Genomic DNA, 22,889 nt, shown 5'->3' on the forward strand with positions numbered 1-22,889 from the left:
CGAAGGTCAAAAAAAAAACAAAACCATGCCGGTGACACCAGGCTTAGAGCCAATTATTAATCAACTGGCTCATCATGTCCAGTCTGTCATTATTTCTTAAAACTGGAGGGATAGAGAACACGATTTGTGCTCCCGAACCCTGGACCAGTCTCCCCAAGGCTCTGAAGTCCTTCTTCATAGTCCTTAGAGGAGTTCTTCCTATTTCATCACTGCCTACCTGAAACAACAAAAGAGGATAATAATCCAAGGGCTGTACTAGCAAAGGAAGTTTCTTCCTTACGTCTTTAACCCAGGACCCCGGGAGGCAGCAAACCTCCCTGTGTAGCGGGTCTGGTCTGCATATCGGGCCTTCCACTTCCTTCAGCTGTGAGTCACCAATGACAATGACTCATCTTTTATTCTTTACTGAGGAGGTTTTAATGCAGTGGGTGGTCTGATTAGACTTTGGTGACACCTCCAAGTAGGAAGAATCATCACCCTTTCCATTGTCCAGTTGTCCTCGCAGAGCAATGTACCTGTTCTGCAGGGGCAGCTGGGTAGGCAGGGGAATCACTGGGCAGGTGCACCCACTACGCTTGTAATGCCGAGCAGGGACCTTTTGCCATTGCTTCCTGTCCCCCAATTCATCACTATCGTTGCTAGGGGGAGGAGGGGAGAAGGGGTTCACTGTACCAGGAACTCTGTCTGCCTGCTGGTCCCCTCCTATTACCTGCTCACAAGGTGGTAGGGGGTGATGTGTTTCTTGTGGAGCCTCTGCTGGCTGCCTAAGCTTCAGAGCTGGTATTTGGGATGTCACACCCCGGTGCCTTTCTTTCAGGCCTGGCAGGGAGTTGCTCCAGCAGTCTATCTCCTGCTCACACTTTCTGATAGCCCTTAACCTCACCATCTCTTCCTTGAGTTCTGCCACCAGGCTGACCAGGTCATCCACCTGCTCACACCTCACCCACATGGTGTCTCTGCCACCCTCAGATGGCAGCAACAGGCTCAGGCACTCCCTGCATCCAGAGACCTGAACGGCCGCATTTTTGAGCGGGCAGTCAGTCTGGGTTGCCACAGACTTTCTAGAAAGAGCTTTCTGCCTAGCGCAGACCATGGCGGTTCAGCTAGGTAGGCAGCCGGTAGATGAGCTGTTCTGAGCACGGAGGGATGCTCTGTCCTGTCCGAGCACACCCTGCCCTCACAAACTGCCACGCCCTGTTTGCCCGTCCTGCTCACCGCGCTCCTGGTCGCTTGCACTCCCTAGGGGCTGCCGTTGAACGTCAGGGAGGGGGCGCTGCTGGCTCCTCCCGTGCCTTGTCAGCCTCTCTCGCGAGGGCTGCCGGGTCCTGGCGGCTCCCTCGGCTGCCTTGAGTGGCCTCGATGCTAGAAAAAAAGCCCTGCCAGCCTCGATCCACCACTCCACTGCAGAACGCGTCTCCCCCAGAGACGATCGCCTCGGCAAGTCAATCTTTAAAAAATAGAAAAAAACTTTTTTAAAAAAAATCTTTTTTTTTTAAATCTTAAAAAAAAATAGAACTATCAATCTTTAAATAATCCAAATCACACAAGTATTTTTTGAAGTATTCCTTTTATTTTGGATGTATGCACGTAAAGTTTGTTCAAATTGGAAGTGAATCTATCCATTCTGAGTTATGTGTTTACTGCACTTCACAGATGTCAAAGTACTGTCTATATATCCATTCTGTATTTCCATATGTACAACTCATAGCTAACATAATCCCTTTAAAATCTCCTTGAAAATAAATTCAGAAAGAATTCTCACCCTCTAATAAGACACAGAGAAAAACTCAAGGGGAAACAGGATGTGAAAGAATTGCTGGAAAAAAGAAATGGAAGTCCTCCATGAATACATAACCATAGATTACATGCGTTAAAACAAAGGTCTGTGGCTTATTGTGATAACCAGCATAGCCCCATGACTTGGGCAGCATTATTATCCTATTTTTATGTATGGGAAACTGAGGTGAGAGACAACTGAGAGAAACTGAGGTGAGAGACAAGCCAATGACTTCTTAACTGTTGTTAACTGTTGTTAACTGTTGTTAATATTGGGACATTAATTAATTATAATTAAATAATTATTAATTTAAATATTAATTTTAATAATACATTAATGATTATAATTAATAATATAATAGAATATTTTAATATTAATTTTAATATTAATTAATGATTATAATTAATTAATTAATATTAATATAATCTAATATTGGGAGTTCCTGTCTTTCAGTACCCCCCAAAAAGTGATTGGATTATGATGAGTTTAGCAGCTAGTTATTATAATTATGATGAGTTTAGCAGCTAATTATTCCTTTCCAGTTTGCCATATGACCCAAGGAACAGAGAGGAAAACAGGGAATATTATGGTGCAGCTCTCTCTCAACTTCTCCCAAATGGAATTTGCCAAGTGGCTAACGAGTTTCTTTTCTCTTTATCACCTAAATGATCCCATATATTGCAAGCAGATTTTGCCCTTCCCTCACTCCCCCCCCCCCCCCCCCCCCCATGTTGGTGCAAAGAGTGGATGGTATGCTTTTTTTTTTTTTTGTAACATCTTGGCTTCTACTATGAGGCTCTGAAAGGGTTAATGTCCCAAGATGTCTGGAAAAAATACTGAGCAGAAATAGGATTTTTCTGGTGTTGACTGTCAGTATATGAAAATAAGAATTTCACATTAGTTGTTCTCATTCCCAGGATGTTGAAAAACTGGGAGGTGGGGTGGGGAGCCAAAATCATGATTCAAGTGATGGTGTGAATGCTTTAGAGCTTAATGTTAGCAGACAACCTGTTTAGCCTTTGAAAAAGGAGTTTAAGGGGTGACTACATCATCTGGTGTCATATCTTCACTAGATAGACAAATTCAAATGAAAAAATAAGGCAATCAATTCTTATTAGTTTTTAGAACAAATTGATCAGGACTAACTGGATGCAATTCTGTCAGACAAGCTTTAATCAAACAAGTTTAATTTTATTTAAACACTAATTATGGGGCTAAACACAAAGGAAGTTGAGAGAAACTTAGTTGCTTGTGATACACAAGATGTTCTAATGGTACCATTTAGATTTAGGCTTTATGGTTTCTCTTTATGCAACAGAGCTTTAATTTTAAAAACTATGTCTTCCTAGGTTTCATGATTAGGAAGATAAAAAAATAAGTGTAAATCACAACAAGAGTTGTCTGATGGAGATTGGAGATAAATCCCACAGTCATTTGCAATAAACTGTGTGAGAAACACTCTGTAGCCAATAACATAGGCTCAGGTGAGGATCCCAGTGAAGTAGGAATTTATTCGCAATTGCAATGGCAGGCATCCCATAAGCAGGAGCGTGCCTACTAGTCGCATAGTACAGTTTATATATTTTCTTTCTCGACAACCGGGACCCTCCCCTGTTTCCCCATTGACTGGGTAATCCAGGTTCACAACCTATCCCATGCTTCACAGACAATACATGGCCTTCAGTTTGCCGGCCTGTTAAATTTCAAATTTCTTTTGACTTTTTTGCTGTTTGAAGTGGTAATGTTTCTTCACTTATCTGACTTGACACCTTGATTTTTGCCTAATTGCTCTAAGGAGTCTGGTTGTCTGCATTTTACAAGGTCATCTGCTAAGCTTTCTTATCACTGCAAGCATATCTCAATACCACATTCCTTACCTTTAAACAATGTAACTCTGTGCAAAAACAACATTTTTATTCCCACAATTCCCCCCTTTTCTTCTTTATAAATTGTTGATTTTTGCAAAACTTTTCTCTAAGGTGTAATTTGGTAGATATCTTCCTCTTCTTCATTTTCTTTGCTTTCCATCTCCTCTAATATCACCTTACCTGAGTAAGGTGGTGGCTCCATGGTCATTTGTTTCAATAGTGCAGTTTCAATTAACCACAGTACTAGTTCTCTTACGCAGGGGGTAATGTAACAACCAATGGCTGTCAAAACTCCTGCTACTATGATCAAGGATGTAAATATGGACACTACCATCCCTTTTCATTTACCAAACCAAGATTCCATCCATGCGGTGATGGAAGTGTCTGTTCCTAAGTATTCTGCCAATTCACTGGTAAGGGTGGTAAGCCCTTGCAATGCTCTAGTTACTGTGCCATCCGGGACAGTATTGTTGGGTATAAAAGTGCAACGATGGTTGCTCAGTATCACACACACCCCTCCTTTCTCTGCAAGCATCATATCTAATGCTATTCTGTTTTCCCAAGCCATTTCGCTGGTGGCATCTAGTTGTTCAGCGATTCCTCTTATTGCATCCCTTGTATAATTTATGAATCTCTGCTGATTATAATAAATATAATTAATCCAATCCACATTCTTATTGATTGTTACCCACCAGAACAGTGACTCAAACCCCGCAGCAATTTGATTCCTGGCTTTATGTTCATCGGGAACTCCTCTAGGCACTCCAATAGAATCTATGTACACTCTATCATCGAATGATATTCCTAAGCTTCTTTTACTTCTTCTGGATATATGTGATGTTTCTCTTTCAAATGCCAGGGTGAAGGGTATAGCTAATTGAACAAGTGCACAAGTGCCTCCCCAATTAGATGGTAGGGTGGACCGTAAGATCTTCCCTCCACAGTACCACCAGAGATCTGCCCTGGGGATCTCAAGTCTTGAGCAGTTTGCCGTCAAGTTCGGTAGCGTTCAAGGTTCTCATGCACAAGGCAAATTCTCCCAGATGCCGGGTAGCACTCACACCCTGCCGTGAGAGGCAAGCTGTGTGGTTACCTATAGCTGTAGAGAATTCAGGGGGAACCCTGATATTGCTATCATGCAAAGAAGGGAATAGCAAAGAGAGAGGCTTACAGGCCTCGTTTCCCCAGGCAGTCTTTTCTTGATACAATGCAATCATACATCATATCCCCTGGGAATCCTTGGTCCACCCCAATGGGAAGGGCACTATATGGGCAATTGGTTGTCCCGAGGCACAAGCATAACAATTGCTATGGTTGAGACTCTGGACAGTATATTTGACCCATTCTATCCAGGCATTCGCATCTCCATACCCTGTTTCAATCTCAAATGTTTGCCTAAGATCTTTTATTTCTTTAACTGTGACAACTGCCGCATTTCGAAGAGGGCCTCCCATTTTCTGCTCAAGTTTCTCCCTATCTTTGGTGGCAATAGAGAATCATTTCCATTTAGCTGTTCTCCATCTGGCTGTCGGAGTATTTGTTCTCTCTGCTCAATTGTCATTGGGCATTTAAGTCTCCACAAGCTAACACCTCACAAGCATCAAACATGACGGACTGTGGTACATAACCCTCTGTCACATTCACCCATATTTTGACGGGGTATCCTGTCTTTGCTATTATCTGGTCATGCCTTTTCCAAGTTGACAATTGACCAAGGCCTTCTCTGAGGCCTACAATCACTAAAAACAAAATTAATAGTTGATTTTTCCCTGTCATTATTTTTAACCGTTAGGTTTCCAAATAATTATCAATACAAAGAATAAGATGTACACTACTACTAGAACAAAATCCCCTTGGGAGCACTTCGATTCGCTATAGGCCAGTCCTTTCTCTCAATTGCAAGTCACACTCATTAGTTACCTGTGAAAATAAAAGTTTAGTTTACAATTGTAAGCTTTTATCCTGCTTAGAGTCTATTATGAGATTTTTTTTATTTTTATTTTTTTAACTTTCAACAAGTCTTCTGTAGGAACAGCTTCCCGGGTACTAGGGTCGACGGATGCTTTCACTCCGGTATAGTGAGTCCAAACTTTTTCTGCAGTTCTTATGGCTGTTTCAGTGGTTAGTAGTACTTGGAATGGTCCTTCCCATTCAGGCTGGAGTTTCGATTCTTTCCAGGTCCAAATCAGGACCCAATTTCCTGGTTGATGGTGGTGAATGGGGAATTCCAAAGGTGGGGTTTGATCTAACAACCCATGGGTCCTGAGAGATGACAAAGAAGAGGACAACCCCAGAATACAGTTCTTAAGAAAACTCTCTCTTGTTTCAAATTGTGGTATCTCATCCCTTCTGCCCAGATAGGGGAATCTGAACAGCATCTCATACGGTGAAATTCCTATATCCTTTCTTGGTGCTGTTTGAACCCGTAGGAGTGCTAAAGGTAAGCATTTTACCCAAGGAAATTGGGTTTCTAACACTAATCTAGTTAATTGCTTCTTTAAGGTCTGGTTCATTCGCTCCACCTTCCCAGAAGAGGAGGGGTGTCAGGGGGTGTGAAAATCCCACTCAGTCTCTAAGGCCTGCATTAACCCTTGCAGTACTTGTGAAGTGAAATGACTTCCTTGATCTGAATCAATGTTTTCAACTATCCCATATCTAGGGACTATTTGCTCCAGTGATACCTTAGCCACCATGTTCACAGTGGCAGATACCGAGGGGAAAGCTTACACCCATCCAGTCACGTGGTCAATTAGGACAAACAAGTACTTAAGTCTCCCTGCTTTAGGTAACTCAGTAAAGTCTACCTGTATACTTTGGAAAGGTCGAATTCCTGGCTCCTGTCCCCCTCTAGGTGGGTTACAGATGACCTTTTTATTTACCTTTTGACATATGGTACATCCTCTGCATATTTGCTTCACTAAAGTATATATTCCTACACAGACATACTTTCTTAGCACAACATCACACATTGCTTGCACCTCCCAATGACTCTCTTGATGTAAAACAATTAATATTTGCCTCATTGGTGCTTTATTCAGCATTTCTCTCCCATCAGGGAGTATCCATTTTCCTTCAGACTTCATGGCTCCTGATTCCTTAAAAAAAATCTCTCTTAAAACTTTTTAGTTCTTTCTTAGTTTTCAACAATTCCCTGAATCCTCTCTGAATTTATTCTTCGTTTTCCCTCAGACATTAGGTGCCTTATATACTTGACTTCTTTTTCTACATATTGTAATTTATTTTTCAATACTCCCAAGCCCCGTTTTCCCAGAAAGTTGAATAGCTTGTTAGTAGCTTCTTTCACAACTGTTTTCTCCTGTCCTGACAATAAAAGGTCATCCACATATTTGTAACAGTAATACCTCCTTGGGAGGTTGGAATTGCTCCAAAATCTGTTCTAGAACTTGCCCAAATAAATCGGTGGCCCTGTAAACTCCTGAGGTAAAACTGTCCATCTGTATTGTTGCTTCTACCCCCATCTCAGGGTCTTTCCAGTCAGAGGTGAATATATCTTTGCTCTGAGGGCCTGAGAGTGCTCCATTAATAACACAGTTTTTCCAGTCTAAAAATTTACTATTTGAATGCCCAATTTCATCATCAATTCCCTTCCCAACAAGTTAGTCCCTGCCTTGGGTACATACAATAATTGCCCAGTAATCATTTTATCCCCTAGTCTCAGCTTGGTATTCCCCCAAAGTGGCACCGTTATCCCAGCCCCTTCTACCCCCATCACTTTTAGGGTTTCATTAGTTAGTTTAATCCCTGATACTTTACAGGCCAGTAATGACCTAGCTGCCCCAGTGTACTGGGTTCACATGGCAAGATTCTGGGGGGGCTACAGTGGCAGCCCCCATGAGAAGAATCCATAAGCCTCCCTGTGGCAGATAAGGGACAACTTCAGCCGGCCCCGAAGCGGCCCACCGCTGCCCAGAGCCAAGCCATGAGCAGCACAGTCTGTGCCTCTGTGAGAGCACATCCAAGAAAGCGAAAGCAAACAAACAAAAACCTGCTGCTCAACAGCAGCTGGGATAGCGAGGAGCGAGAAACCTCCCCGCAGACACCAAGGTCAGCGCAGAAGGAGGGGGAGGAGGAGCTTCAGGCACTGGAGCTGAAGCCCTCCTGCAGCCTGTGGAGAGGCCCCTGGTGGAGCAGGCTGTCCCCCCCGTGTCCCATTCCCTGCCCCCCCCCCCCCCCCCCCCAATACTTGGGAAATTGACCAAACGCCACAGTAAATATACCAAAACTTCTAGACTGTTACTTAGATAACGCCTACATCCTCTTTCCCTGCTCATTCAACTTCAAACAACTCTGTCACATACCACACCTTTAACACCTTCAATAACTCTTCTAACACTTCTTTTTATCTTTCTCCAGCCTGTACTTTCACCAAAGGCTCCGTCAGGGGCCAACTTAATTCCGTACTTTTTTTCCCTCCAGGATGCTGAAACAACATATCAGTGTACCATATTTCATCCCATTTTCCTTCTCTCCTCCTTCTTCCACTCTGGATATTCCTACCTGAAGTGGCCAGCCTGGCCACACTTAAAACGTCTTATCAAAGCCTGTCCCTGCTACGATTCAGGCTGCAACACAGGTAGCTTTCCTTGCCTGCCATTCCTTCATCTCTCTTCCTCTCCTTTCCATCCTGGCCCTGACTCCCCCTGAAGATTTTCTTCCTCTTTCTCCAACCCTCTGCCTCACCACCCGCTACACTGTCAATACCATTAGTTTCGCTCTCTGCTTTTCCTTCTCATCTCCCCTCCGGACATACACCTTCAGGGCCTCCCACAGGAGGGCCCCCCCAGTGACTGTTCACTACAACCCCCCACCTTCTGGAGCTTTTTCTATGTATCTTGCCAGGCTTTAATCACAAAATGAACTTTCAAGAGCCCTTGGGATACCAGGTCTTCGGGATTCATCCACGAGTATTTTCTCATTCTGACCCCAAGTCTCTCATATGATTTCTGTGTTGCGCATTATTATTATTCCAGCCAGGATCACCAAGTGGATATTTCTGCTCTGCCAGTATTACCCCTGGTCCTGGAGGATGAGCTCTTTCCTGTTCTTGTATAGCAGCTCTCCTCCTGATCATTGCCCTTTCTTCCCCTGTAAACAACATACTTAGTACAGACATCATTTCCCCCCAAGAGTATACGTTAGTCCCTAGGAACTGGTCTAATTGTTCAGCTAGCCTGATGGGGTCCTCAATTAAAGACTTCATCTCCTTCTTAAAACCCCTAACACCCCTCTGCCGGTAAGGAGAGGGGGAGTTCACCTAAGAGGATACACAGTTAATGTTAGTACTGTTCGTATCAGGGAAGGCAAAATTCTCAATATCTCTTCTACCTTGTTCTAATTCTTACCAGAGCCTAGAGTACGCTCCTTCTCTAGGGACAGTGTTAATTGCAGTCCCTGTCTTCCTTCCTGGAGCGACTGCTGCTGCCACCGGTGCAATATTAGGATTTTAGAGAGCATAACTTGGCTCCTTCTCCAGAAAAGGAGTCTTATTGTTTACATATAAATTTAAAGCCTGAATTTTCATCAGACCCGTATTTTGGCCAAAATACTGCTGTTTCCTTAATTGGTTCTTTTGTCCAGACTGATACACAATATTTAACCATTTTCTTCTTTTATCATCTCTAATTTTAGGATTATTTTTCCAATTTCTTATCATTCTTCAGGAAGAACTGGCGGTAGGCACTCCCCCAGGGATATCTCCCTGTCCCCTGGAACCCATATTTTCCCATTTCTCCTGGCCCTTGTCAGTGTGCTGCTACAGAAATTTACCTCCTGCAGGGTACCATACACTAACATTCCAATTCTGGAAAATGGGGGTGTACTGCCAAGCACTTCACCGTGCAAGGGGTACCGCACACCTATGAGTTTACCAGATTCCCTGGTGTACTGCCAAGCACTTCACCGTGCAAGGGGTACCATACACCAAATTTCCCAAGACTCTTCCTTTCTCTTTCATCTCACGCTTCGTCTGTCTCCGGCCACGCCCCTCACGGAGCTACGGAACCACGGATCAGGACTCCACACTCGCTTCGTACAAAAGTATGTCTCAATCACATGTCACCCAGAGTCTCACCCGACCCCCAAAGCAATACTTAATATTTCTTACCTTGGTCCGTGCACAGAGTTACCGGATCAATTCTTAAACCCAGAGTGTCTACCTTCTTCCCTTCCCCAGTACTTCATGAATCCTGCCTCCTTAATCAGTCTCGGGCCCTCTGTCAGCTCTCCGCAGAACCGCCACCGTCGATGTACAGGACCACTGAAATCAGCGGGGCATGCCTTCCTGCTGTTGCAGCGGTGGGGCTCCCTGTTAGGTAACTGGATCCCAGACGAGCCCCCAATTCTGAGAAACACTCTGTAGCCAATAACATAGGCTCAGGCAAGGATCTCAGTGAAGTAGGAATTTATTCGCAATTGCAATGGCGGGCGTCCCACAAGGAGGAGCACGCCTACTAGTCACATAGTACAGTTTATATATTTTCTTTCTCGACAACCGGGACCCTCCCCTGTTTCCCCATTGACTGGGTAATCCAGGTTCACAACCTATCCCATGCTTCACAGACAATACATGGCCTTCAGTTTGCCGGCCTGTTAAATTTCAAATTTCTTTTGACTTTTTTGCTGTTTGAAGTGGTAATGTTTCTTCTCTTATCTGACTTGACTTGACACCTTGATTTCTGCCTAATTGCTCTAAGGAGTCTGGTTGTCTGCATTTTACAAGGTCATCTGTTAAGCTTTCTTATCACTGCAAGCATATCTCAATACCACATTCTTTACCTTTAAACAATGTAACTCTGTGCAAAAACAACATTTTTATTCCCACAACTGGTTCTGAATTCTCTAGCAAACAGTCATTCTGAAAGGTGAAAACTGCTCATTCTTTCCAAGCAATTGCGTACAATCTGAGGATGGCAAGTGTAAACTGTATTAACAATTTCACTGCTGATCAAGGGAAATATCTTGAAAATAACTACTTGCAATCAAAGGTTAATTTCAAAGCTGTGGAGATTAATACCATGTGGAAATGAGTTCTAATTGCTAAATGCCATTCCCATTTAATTCAAATGAAGCTGCTGCAAAATTTCCAGCCTGCTGTAACATCCAGGCAACTTGCTACAGAGTTTAGGTATGATTTAATGTAAGTGTGGGAATAAAAATGTTGTTTTTGCACATAGTTACATTGTTTAGAAGGTAGGAATGTGGTATTGAGATATGCTTGCAGTGATAAGAAAGCTTAACAGATGACCTTGTAAAATGCAGACAACCAGACTCCTTAGAGCAATTAGGCAGAAATCACTGTGTAAGAAACATTACCACCTCAAAGAGTATAAAAGTCAAAAGAAATTTGACTTATAACAGGCCGGCAACTGAAAGCCATGTATTGTCTGTGAAGCACCGGAGAGATTGTGAACCTGGATTACCCAGTCAATGGGGAAACAGGGGAGGGTCCCTGTCGTCGTCGAGAAAAAAAAATATATAAACTGTGTTATGGAACTAGTAGGCGTGCTCCTACTTGTGGGACTCCTGCCATTGCAATCGTGAATAAAATTGCTACTTCACTGAGATCCTCGCCTGAGCCTATGTTATTGGCTACAGAGTGTTTCTCACAGTAAGTTATGATGGAATTTGTTTAAGGGTTTCATAATATTCTTATATTATTAGAAGAGGAATGTCTATATGCAGATATATTAAAATTCATGTTCATGTAGCTGGCCAACCAAATGGCACTGTATGTAGGATTTGAATGATATTATGCAGACAGTTCACATGCTTTAGATATAATCTTGGGCAGAGGAAAGAGGGCAGAAAAGAATTTAGTGAGAAGGTAGAAGAAAGTCATTCATTGCTTATTTGTTTCTTTTCACATTCTTTGTATACAGTGTTTCTAAACATTTCATATGTCTCCTATTTCTTCAATTCACTACAATCTAAAATAGCAGTGTTCTCTTAAAAATGGCTCTTTATTCTAGGCTGTGGAACCGCTACTGTGTTAGAGACTCTAATACGATGGACTATAAAGAATTTCTGAAGAATTTTGGAATAAGTACAGATACAGTCAAGCTAAAAAAAAAAAAAAGTTCCAGGTATGTGCTCAGAAAAGGAGTGGAAGTTTTAGGGTACTTTTCCTTTTTTCCTTTTTTTCCATGATTTCAATAAAAGCATTTTTGTTGACCTTGATGGATGTGGTTTAGAATTCTGTAGGACTTTGATAGTGTCTGACTCTCAGCAGATCCAGCTAGGACAGGGAAAAAAAAAAGCCAGTCTCTGTTGGCCTGGGAAATTCCCAATTGTGTGTTAAAACTGCCTTTAAAATCAAAAGACACTTGACATGTGCCAAAAGTAAAAATCACCACTATGATTTGAAAAATACTGTGGTTTTAGTGTGCTTTTAGTTTCTCACTGTTCTAGTCTGTTAGCGATAGGCAACAAATTATATTAATCTCCCTATGCTGAGTCTGTTTTGCCCGTGATGATAGTTGTTGAGTGATCTCCCTGTCTTCATCTCAACCCTTGAGCCCTTTACGTTGCATTTTCTTCCTCTCTTCGTCTGAGGTGGGAGAGGGAGAGCAGCTGTGGTGGAGTTTAGCTGCCCAGTAAGGTAAAACCATCACTTGATAAGAGCAGGATATGGTTGTTTTTCTGAAAAACAAAGTGTATTTAAGCAATTCAGTTGTTGGATGAATGGAGGCAGTGAAGAGAGAAAGCCAGCAGAGACTTGCTTGTACTTTGCAGGGTAAAGAGCATCAGCTGAAACTTGAGCCTATTATCTTCAAACATTAGCCCTTTCGTTTATCTTGCTTAAAATTTAACACTTTATAAAGAGAATTATAGAAGAATATACTAATTTATCCTGGTCTAGAAAAGAGAATGTTTCAGGTAGAAGTCTTATGGTTATCTACTTCCTGAAAAAGTCATCTTTTGGGTAGTAGGAATTATTTTTGAACCAACTTTGAATGGATGATCTACTGTTTGGAGGCTCTGACTACCGCCAGTTTACATTGGCTTCACTAGGATCAGAAGAAGCCAAACTCTTTTGAAATCATTATCTAGTATCCTAATGATACTTTTTCTTCTCAGTGTTTTACATGACAGTGGTGTGACTATATAAAAGTTTGTAAGTTTATGCAGTAATACCTGAGATGGTTATATTATTTCCAGTGATTATTTACAAACAACCAAAAATAATTTATTTCTTTGTGTGATTTTGTGGAGAAATAACCTTATAGAATAAGGCTCCTCCTCCTTCCTAGTACTTGCTGTACCTGCCATTGTGCATGGTTAACCCTCATAATTAACTTAACAGGGCCTGGGACACCTCCCCACTCATTCCACCATAGGATACTTCAGACTAAAATTTAAAGACCTTTCTAGTGGGAAGTTCCTGCAACCCTATCTTACTCACATTGTCTTGAATTCAGCCTTGTTCCACCTCTCACCCGCTGATTCCTAGTCTTGTCTTTCACCGTAACCAGTTCAAGAAATAGACCCTAATCCATGCATAGTTATAAAAAAAAATATTACTGGGCAATATTTGTTTAAAAAGAGATTTTAAGATGACATAGATACACTAGTACTAACCTCTCTGGCACAATCTTGAGGTACAAAACCGGATGGTATTTGTTTAGTTTTGGTTGGGTACTAAAACTTATTAAAGTGAAATAGAATCATGGAATATCAAGATAGAATATCATAGAATCATATAGAATCATAGAATATCATCAGGCCATTGAGGAACAGGATAGCCCTCAGAGAGCATGTCTGTGGCGTAATGACCACACAGACACCAGGGTTCTTTAAGGATCAATAACTTCAACTACAACTTTATTGAGGACAGGCTCCCTTCTTATACCATTAGCTCTACAAGCGGTACTTTCCCACTAGCTATTCGTTGGTTAACAACTTTGCCCAGCAACAGCGAACATTTAGCAACTTCCATGTCTTAATGGTTGGAGAATAAGCAGTTTGAGACAGCAAGTCATCTCCTGAATCATCCTTCTTTGTTCCTTCTAACTTATTTACATTCCTCATGGCTTCATCGTCACCAGTCCGATGTTATCACCAGCCATGGGGCTTGTCAACACCCATGGCAATACTCCTACACATGCCCTAAGCACATAGTGGGCCAGGTGGTCATACTTTGATTACATTTGTTCATACAAAACAGCATTTTGTTTCTTATGCTGCACTGGAATAACCTTTGAAAGAGTTTGGTGCACACACCATTTATGAATAAGATTCTCAAAATGCTTAAATCTTGTCTAGTGAAGTGGTTGCTGCTATGCTGTGAATCAAAGATAAAACATCGATAGCAGAATCTTTATATCAAAGAATCTATGTGCCAGCAGCAGGATAAGTAGAGCAGTATGCCACAAATCCCCAACTCAAAATGAGTTGGTCATCCCACCTGAAATATTTCGCACAATTGCTTTGGGTTTTTATTTGTTTTGCTGTGTGGTGGTGGTTTGGTCTGGTTCATTTGTTTGGTTTAGGTGGGAAATCACTGTGGAAGGCGTATTTGACTTACAGTAACTCAAGGCTCTTCCAAGGACTGTGGCAGCTGAGAAGTTACAGTGAGTTGGAAGTATTTGGAGGAAATGGAAAAGAAAAGAGCCTTTCCAAGTCAGTAAGGATGCTTATTACCATAGGCCTATAAGAAAACTGTCCTCCGTTTAATGAAATTATATTTTTAGTAGTAGATCATTCTGGAAACATATTGACAAAGAGTGTGTTAGTTTCTAGAAGTATTTTCTGATATGCTATAATAAAACTAAAGTTGTCTGTTACGATTTTAAGTGATATGAGTCAATGTTTTTAAAGAAATATGTAATGAAAAGCTACTACAACAAATGCACAGATTAGTTGCCATCATTTTTACCTACTGATCAAGTTTGAAAAACAAGAAAATATAAAATATAGTATACGTTAGTTTTTGCTTTATTCTTTTTGTACATAATGATTTATGCAGTTAACAAAAACAGCCTGTAGGAGTTTTAGATAGCTTTATTTTTTTGAAGGTGAGAAAGCTGCGGACTTTGCTAAGCCAGTTCTCTTAACAGATCTAATCTTCCAGAAGATAAAGGAGAAGGAAGAGAAGCAGAAAATACTTTTTCTATGGCCATCAGTAACAAAACTTTTTCTACAGTGTTCACCAGCTGAGTGCGCTGTGACAGAGCGTGGTCTGGATAGCAGGGAGAGGGCATTTAGAGAAAAGATAAAGGAGTCCCATTAATACTTCAGAATACTTGGATAGGTGGAGAAGATAAGCAAGGCATACAGGAACACGCGCACAATGTTTCTTGTTTGCTTTTAAAGCCAGATAGCAGAAACAGAAGTTCTGTTTTATTTTGCATGTTCCTGTTTAGCTTATTAGATACACAGCATTAAAAGCATATATTAGAACTCCATATTCCTTAGGCTAAACCAAAATGAGAGCTCATCAAAGCTTGATGACTAAGTTATTTCATAACGTAAATTGCTAGATCACTCTGTCAGATCAAAGTAATGACTTCCTCTGAGTAATGACTAGTTATCATTGTCTGACAATTATTTTCTTACTTGCATTACATAAATTCATAGTAGATAGGTGCTACTGCAGAAACATTTTTTATTTTTTTTTTTTTTTAACGTGGAGGCAAGCTTAGAACTGAGATTGAAGCTGGAAAAAACATGGCCAATGACCTCTTGTGATCATAAACGTAATCTTAACTGAAGAAGGTTGGGGAGGATGATGGAGGAATGTAACCGCGTTACTGTGTTCTACCTGCTTTATGGGAAGCTGAAAAGAAACAAAGTTTTACAACACTCATTCTTGTGCCTTTATGTCATGATAATCCTGGCTTTCTGAGAAAAGAAAAGCTGAGGCTGTGCATCAAGACTGTATGATTTACAAAAAACTCAGTTATGCAGACCTGTAACCATGCTTTCTCAGCCTTGAGAAGACAAGAGGGACACGCAGGCTTCAGGGACACTCAACACCTTGACCCTTTTTTGTCTTTTCTATCTTTTTTTTATTCACGATTTATTCACGATTGCAATGGCAGGAGTCCCACAAGTAGGAGCACGCCTACTAGTTCCATAACACAGTTTATATATTTTTTTTTCTCGACGACGACAGGGACCCTCCCCTGTTTCCCCATTGACTGGGTAATCCAGGTTCACAATCTCTCCGGTGCTTCACAGACAATACATGGCTTTCAGTTGCCGGCCTGTTATAAGTCAAATTTCTTTTGACTTTTATACTCTTTGAGGTGGTAATGTTTCTTACACAGTGATTTCTGCCTAATTGCTCTAAGGAGTCTGGTTGTCTGCATTTTACAAGGTCATCTGTTAAGCTTTCTTATCACTGCAAGCATATCTCAATACCACATTCCTACCTTCTAAACAATGTAACTATGTGCAAAAACAACATTTTTATTCCCACACTTACATTAAATCATACCTAAACTCTGTAGCAAGTTGCCTGGATGTTACAGCAGGCTGGAAATTTTGCAGCAGCTTCATTTGAATTAAATGGGAATGGCATTTAGCAATTAGAACTCATTTCCACATGGTATTAATCTCCACAGCTTTGAAATTAACCTTTGATTGCAAGTAGTTATTTTCAAGATATTTCCCTTGATCAGCAGTGAAATTGTTAATACAGTTTACACTTGCCATCCTCAGATTGTACGCAATTGCTTGGAAAGAATGAGCAGTTTTCACCTTTCAGAATGACTGTTTGCTAGAGAATTCAGAACCAGTTGTGGGAATAAAAATGTTGTTTTTGCACAGAGTTACATTGTTTAAAGGTAAAGAATGTGGTATTGAGATATGCTTGCAGTGATAAGAAAGCTTAACAGATGACCTTGTAAAATGCAGACAACCAGACTCCTTAGAGCAATTAGGCAGAAATCAAGGTGTCAAGTCAAGTCAGATAAGAGAAGAAACATTACCACTTCAAACAGCAAAAAAGTCAAAAGAAATTTGAAATTTAACAGGCCGGCAAACTGAAGGCCATGTATTGTCTGTGAAGCATGGGATAGGTTGTGAACCTGGATTACCCAGTCAATGGGGAAACAGGGGAGGGTCCCGGTTGTCGAGAAAGAAAATATATAAACTGTACTATGTGACTAGTAGGCGTGCTCCTCCTTGTGGGACGCCCGCCATTGCAATTGCGAATAAATTCCTACTTCACTGAGATCCTTGCCTGAGCCTATGTTATTGGCTACAGAGTGTTTCTCAGAATTGGGGGCTCGTCTGGGATCCAGTTACCTAACAGGGAGCCCCACCGCTGCAACAGCAGGAAGGCATGCCCCGCTGATTTCAGTGGTCCTGTACATCGACGGTGGCGGTTCTGCGGAGAGCTGACAGAGGGCCCGAGACTGATTAAGGAGGCAGGATTCATGAAGTACTGGGGAAGGGAAGAAGGTAGACACTCTGGGTTTAAGAATTGATCCGGTAACTCTGTGCACGGACCAAGGTAAGAAATATTAAGTATTGCTTTGGGGGTCGGGTGAGACTCTGGGTGACATGTGATTGAGACATACTTTTGTACGAAGCGAGTGTGGAGTCCTGATCCGTGGTTCCGTAGCTCCGTGAGGGGCGTGGCCGGAGACAGACGAAGCGTGAGATGAAAGAGAAAGGAAGAGTCTTGGGAAATTTGGTGTATGGTACCCCTTGCACGGTGAAGTGCTTGGCAGTACACCAGGGAATCTGGTAAACTCATAGGTGTGCGGTACCCCTTGCACGGTGAAGTGCTTGGCAGTACACCCCCATTTTCCAGAATTGGAATGTTAGTGTATGGTACCCTGCAGGAGGTAAATTTCTGTAGCAGCACACTGACAAGGGCCAGGAGAAATGGGAAAATATGGGTTCCAGGGGACAGGGAGATATCCCTGGGGGAGTGCCTACCGCCAGTTCTTCCTGAAGAATGATAAGAAATTGGAAAAATAATCCTAAAATTAGAGATGATAAAAGAAGAAAATGGTTAAATATTGTGTATCAGTCTGGACAAAAGAACCAATTAAGGAAACAGCAGTATTTTGGCCAAAATACGGGTCTGATGAAAATTCAGGCTTTAAATTTATATGTAAACAATAAGACTCCTTTTCTGGAGAAGGAGCCAAGTTATGCTCTCTAAAATCCTAATATTGCACCGGTGGCAGCAGCAGTCGCTCCAGGAAGGAAGACAGGGACTGCAATTAACACTGTCCCTAGAGAAGGAGCGTACTCTAGGCTCTGGTAAGAATTAGAACAAGGTAGAAGAGATATTGAGAATTTTGCCTTCCCTGATACGAACAGTACTAACATTAACTGTGTATCCTCTTAGGTGAACTCCCCCTCTCCTTACCGGCAGAGGGGTGTTAGGGGTTTTAAGAAGGAGATGAAGTCTTTAATTGAGGACCCCATCAGGCTAGCTGAACAATTAGACCAGTTCCTAGGGACTAACGTATACTCTTGGGGGGAAATGATGTCTGTACTAAGTATGTTGTTTACAGGGGAAGAAAGGGCAATGATCAGGAGGAGAGCTGCTATACAAGAACAGGAAAGAGCTCATCCTCCAGGACCAGGGGTAATACTGGCAGAGCAGAAATATCCACTTGGTGATCCTGGCTGGAATAATAATAATGCGCAACACAGAAATCATATGAGAGACTTGGGGTCAGAATGAGAAAATACTCGTGGATGAATCCCGAAGACCTGGTATCCCAAGGGCTCTTGAAAGTTCATTTTGTGATTAAAGCCTGGCAAGATACATAGAAAAAGCTCCAGAAGGTGGGGGGTTGTAGTGAACAGTCACTGGGGGGGCCCTCCTGTGGGAGGCCCTGAAGGTGTATGTCCGGAGGGGAGATGAGAAGGAAAAGCAGAGAGCGAAACTAATGGTATTGACAGTGTAGCGGGTGGTGAGGCAGAGGGTTGGAGAAAGAGGAAGAAAATCTTCAGGGGGAGTCAGGGCCAGGATGGAAAGGAGAGGAAGAGAGATGAAGGAATGGCAGGCAAGGAAAGCTACCTGTGTTGCAGCCTGAATCGTAGCAGGGACAGGCTTTGATAAGACGTTTTAAGTGTGGCCAGGCTGGCCACTTCAGGTAGGAATATCCAGAGTGGAAGAAGGAGGAGAGAAGGAAAATGGGATGAAATATGGTACACTGATATGTTGTTTCAGCATCCTGGAGGGAAAAAAAGTACGGAATTAAGTTGGCCCCTGACGGAGCCTTTGGTGAAAGTACAGGCTGGAGAAAGATAAAAAGAAGTGTTAGAAGAGTTATTGAAGGTGTTAAAGGTGTGGTATGTGACAGAGTTGTTTGAAGTTGAATGAGCAGGGAAAGAGGATGTAGGCGTTATCTAAGTAACAGTCTAGAAGTTTTGGTATATTTACTGTGGCGTTTGGTCAATTTCCCAAGTATTGGGGGGGGGGGGGGGGGGGGGCAGGGAATGGGACACGGGGGGGACAGCCTGCTCCACCAGGGGCCTCTCCACAGGCTGCAGGAGGGCTTCAGCTCCAGTGCCTGAAGCTCCTCCTCCCCCTCCTTCTGCGCTGACCTTGGTGTCTGCGGGGAGGTTTCTCGCTCCTCGCTATCCCAGCTGCTGTTGAGCAGCAGGTTTTTGTTTGTTTGCTTTCGCTTTCTTGGATGTGCTCTCACAGAGGCACAGACTGTGCTGCTCATGGCTTGGCTCTGGGCAGCGGTGGGCCGCTTCGGGGCCGGCTGAAGTTGTCCCTTATCTGCCACAGGGAGGCTTATGGATTCTTCTCATGGGGGCTGCCACTGTAGCCCCCCCAGAATCTTGCCATGTGAACCCAGTACACTGGGGCAGCTAGGTCATTACTGGCCTGTAAAGTATCAGGGATTAAACTAACTAATGAAACCCTAAAAGTGATGGGGGTAGAAGGGGCTGGGATAACGGTGCCACTTTGGGGGAATACCAAGCTGAGACTAGGGGATAAAATGATTACTGGGCAATTATTGTATGTACCCAAGGCAGGGACTAACTTGTTGGGAAGGGAATTGGTCAATTGGCAACTTGGAAAAGGCGTGACCAGATAATAGTAAGAGGGGATACCCCTTCAAAATATGGGTGCATGTGACAGAGGGTTATGTACCACAATCCGTCATGTTTGATGCTTGTGAGGTGTTAGCTTGTGGAGACTTAAATGCCCAATGACAATTGAGCAGAGAGAACAAATAACTGGGAGACACCCAACAGCCAGATTGAGAATAGCTGTATGGAAACTATCCTCTATTGCCATCAGAGAAAGGGAGAAACTCAGGATCCTCGCCTGAGCCTATGTTATTGGCCACGGAGTGTTTCTCACAGAACCATATTATTTTCTTAGGGGACGCTTTTTAGCACTGCTGCTTTATAACTTTATTATTGCTTTTTGTGTCTACCATCATTAATTCATCTTCCTGGTGCCTGCTTTGCAGTGTGTATAGCACAGTATGTAAAAGCTGATATAACTGCGTATAAAGCCAAGGTTTTTGCAGTAAGGTATAGAGGTTTAATGGAGTAGAAGCTTTAAGTTGCTGCTTGCCTTCTTCTTTGTGCTCACAAATTTGTACTTAATTTCCTAAAGGGAGCATTACTGTCTTGCATCCAAGTGACTAGTGTGTGTGAATTTGCTGGAAGAACAGCTTCATCACTGTTAGTACCATAATTGCACAGGGATAGTATGACTCTACAAGCCTCTCCTTTTAAAATATGATAGTGTGGCAAGAAAAAGAAAGGGAGAAGTAAAACTAAAGGCAATGAATAAACTAATGCTGAAAGCTTTCACTCTGCCCTGTTCATTGTTAGTCCCTGATAAAGTTAACTGAAGGGAACTTTCTGTGGTGCACAGTAAACAATTTCAAACCTGAAATTTTGAATGTAAACTAAATTGAGGCAAAAGTCTTTTGAACTTAGGTGTTGACATTGTAAATATTTTTTATGAAAATGCTGTGAGGGTTGAGAAATAATTCTAACTACTGAATTCAAGTCAATGTGTTATTTTACTGTAACCAGATATTTTTGCATTATTATTACCAAAACTCAAATAACTTGTAGGTTTTATAGTGTACAGAAGGTAAATGAATAGAAAACGTTTTCCTGCCTTGCTTCAAGAATCTCAGCAAACCTGAGTTTAGGCCACAGGATATTTTCCAAAATTTGATTTCCTGGACATGATTTAAGTTCAGCTTATGAAGACTAGCTTCCTAAACTCATATTTCCTTTATAAAGTCAAAATATCATAGGAATAGATGTTTTTGTGGCTTTTGGTTAAATCTAGACCAGGATATCCCATGATTAATCTTTTATACTCAGAAGGTAAAAACTGTGAGAAGGATACTGCCAGAATATACTTTGTACTCTTTGGCAATGTTGCCAAGGGAACATGGCCAGTCAAGGAGAAAGGAAGAACAGCTTCACTCTTACACAGTATTTTTGCTTCAAAATATTGCTTGAGCTTACAGCAACAGGACAAGGCACCCAAATCATACAGTGTGAGGAGGTCAGTAACTAGATCTTTTGTCTCTGTTTAATGATACCTTAATTTATAGTTTATACATTTAAATTGTTTGAAGAATCGAATCATCCATGTAAATAAACAGTTGAATTATTTTTTCTTTGTGTGCAATAGATAGCTGAAAAGGCCTCAGTGCATATACATGTTTTACAGCAGCAGGTGCTGTAGGAGAATATCATCTGCAGTAACCATATTGCTTTGTGCATTCAGCAGATAAATCGGATTTGCTTCTAGTCATTCACAGTGTGATATAACAATGATCAACTATTACTTTGTCAAAAAATTGCTATTGTAGTTTTTTCAATTAATGTCACTTGCCAGTTTATATCTTGAAGTAAATCTTGCTCTTAAGAGCAGTTGCATAATGGAAAGATTTCTGCATGTATTCTTCCACTGGAGCTTTCTCTAGCATTTGAAAAATATGGTGACATTTTAATGATGCTGTAAACAGAAATGTTCAAGCCTATGTATGCCATATCTCTCAGGTGATATTTCTCAGATAATGCAATTCAAAAGATCCACCAGGTGAATGGAACAACAGCAAAAGTTCTTCGTAGTAATCTAATTCAAATAATAAAGTAATTTCATTGTAGCTGATAATAAATATAATAGTAATTGATGGGCAAGGGACATGATTTCAAGGTTTTTAAGATTATATTTAAATAACATGACATGACGTGGCAGTGAGCAGTTTATAAGAAATAATACATGATAGCATTTTACGGATGTTGGAGGTATTTACATCTTATAGGCTTTTCATGTAAAATTCAGGGCCCATTGAATTTGATGTAGTTCTACGTTAGACTTCAGCTAGGATTTCATCCTTGACTGGTTTAGGACCAGATTACCTACACACTTATTTCTCTGTATATGTCCCCACTGCAGCGAGATCAAATACATCAGAGGCAAACTGTTGAGGTGTACTTCACTCAAAGGACATCACTCATCCGAGTCCCAAATTCCCTGAATTCCATCATTTCTAGTGTTGAAAATTCCTTCAGTCAGAAATGAAACATTGTGAACTTGAGATTATACACAGAGTGATGTAGAAGGAATGAATTTCACAGTATTTTAGTATCACCACATGAGCTTTGCTGTGCATTACCTCCCTTTACAGTTTGAGGAGTGTGGATGAAGGGTATTCTTGTTGACTCTAGGGAGCAAATCATACGTGACCAGTGTGAAGTCTGTCCAAATGACAGGCCTAGCCTTCTAAGCATTCCTTTTCTTGAGTCTACCCAGATTCCTTATTGGTGAACTTCATTTGTGATATAAGGTAAATCATGGTCATCAGTTGGTCAGGATTTTGGTGAACATTATATCAGTTAAAAACATGAGGACAGTTTTCAGCAGCAGAGAGTTTTAAACTTTTTGTGTTACCCTCATGCTTCGTTTCTCTGATTTAAGATTTGCCAGATGTTAAGGCATTGATGGTTGAAAATTTTTCAGTGGGTAATATACTGTAAAGGATCACTATGAGATGATTTATCACATTACTTTACTGGATATCCATGTTGTTACAGCCCTAATTTGTCAGTTCTTTTGGAAGTATACTCCTTTTCATTTGGACATAACCCTAAGTATACTTCCAAAAAGCAATGCAGTGTTCTGTTTCATTGCTTTAATAAGTTAGCTGGCATACTATAGTAGCAGATAAAATGCTGGCTTACCACTCTCAAAATGTGTGCAGTTTTTCTGGCCCTACAGTGGAATGATCTTTCTGTGCCTCGCTTATTACACCTGT

The 22,889-nt window shown here is 41.6% G+C and overlaps 1 protein-coding gene across 1 annotated transcript in view; it reads left to right on the top strand.

Annotated features, from left to right (window-relative positions):
- Positions 1 to 11,670: 11,670 nt before the first annotated feature.
- The window catches only part of EFCAB6 (EF-hand calcium binding domain 6), an 86,652-nt gene continuing 75,433 nt past the window's right edge, over positions 11,671 to 22,889 (top strand). Inside the window, 1 exon segment of the mRNA XM_040561488.1 lies at positions 11,671 to 11,747. Coding sequence (XP_040417422.1) covers positions 11,671 to 11,747 — 77 coding nt within the window.

This window comes from Cygnus olor, chromosome 1 (genome assembly GCF_009769625.2).
Source record: "Cygnus olor isolate bCygOlo1 chromosome 1, bCygOlo1.pri.v2, whole genome shotgun sequence".
NCBI classification, from domain to species: Eukaryota; Metazoa; Chordata; class Aves; order Anseriformes; family Anatidae; genus Cygnus; species Cygnus olor.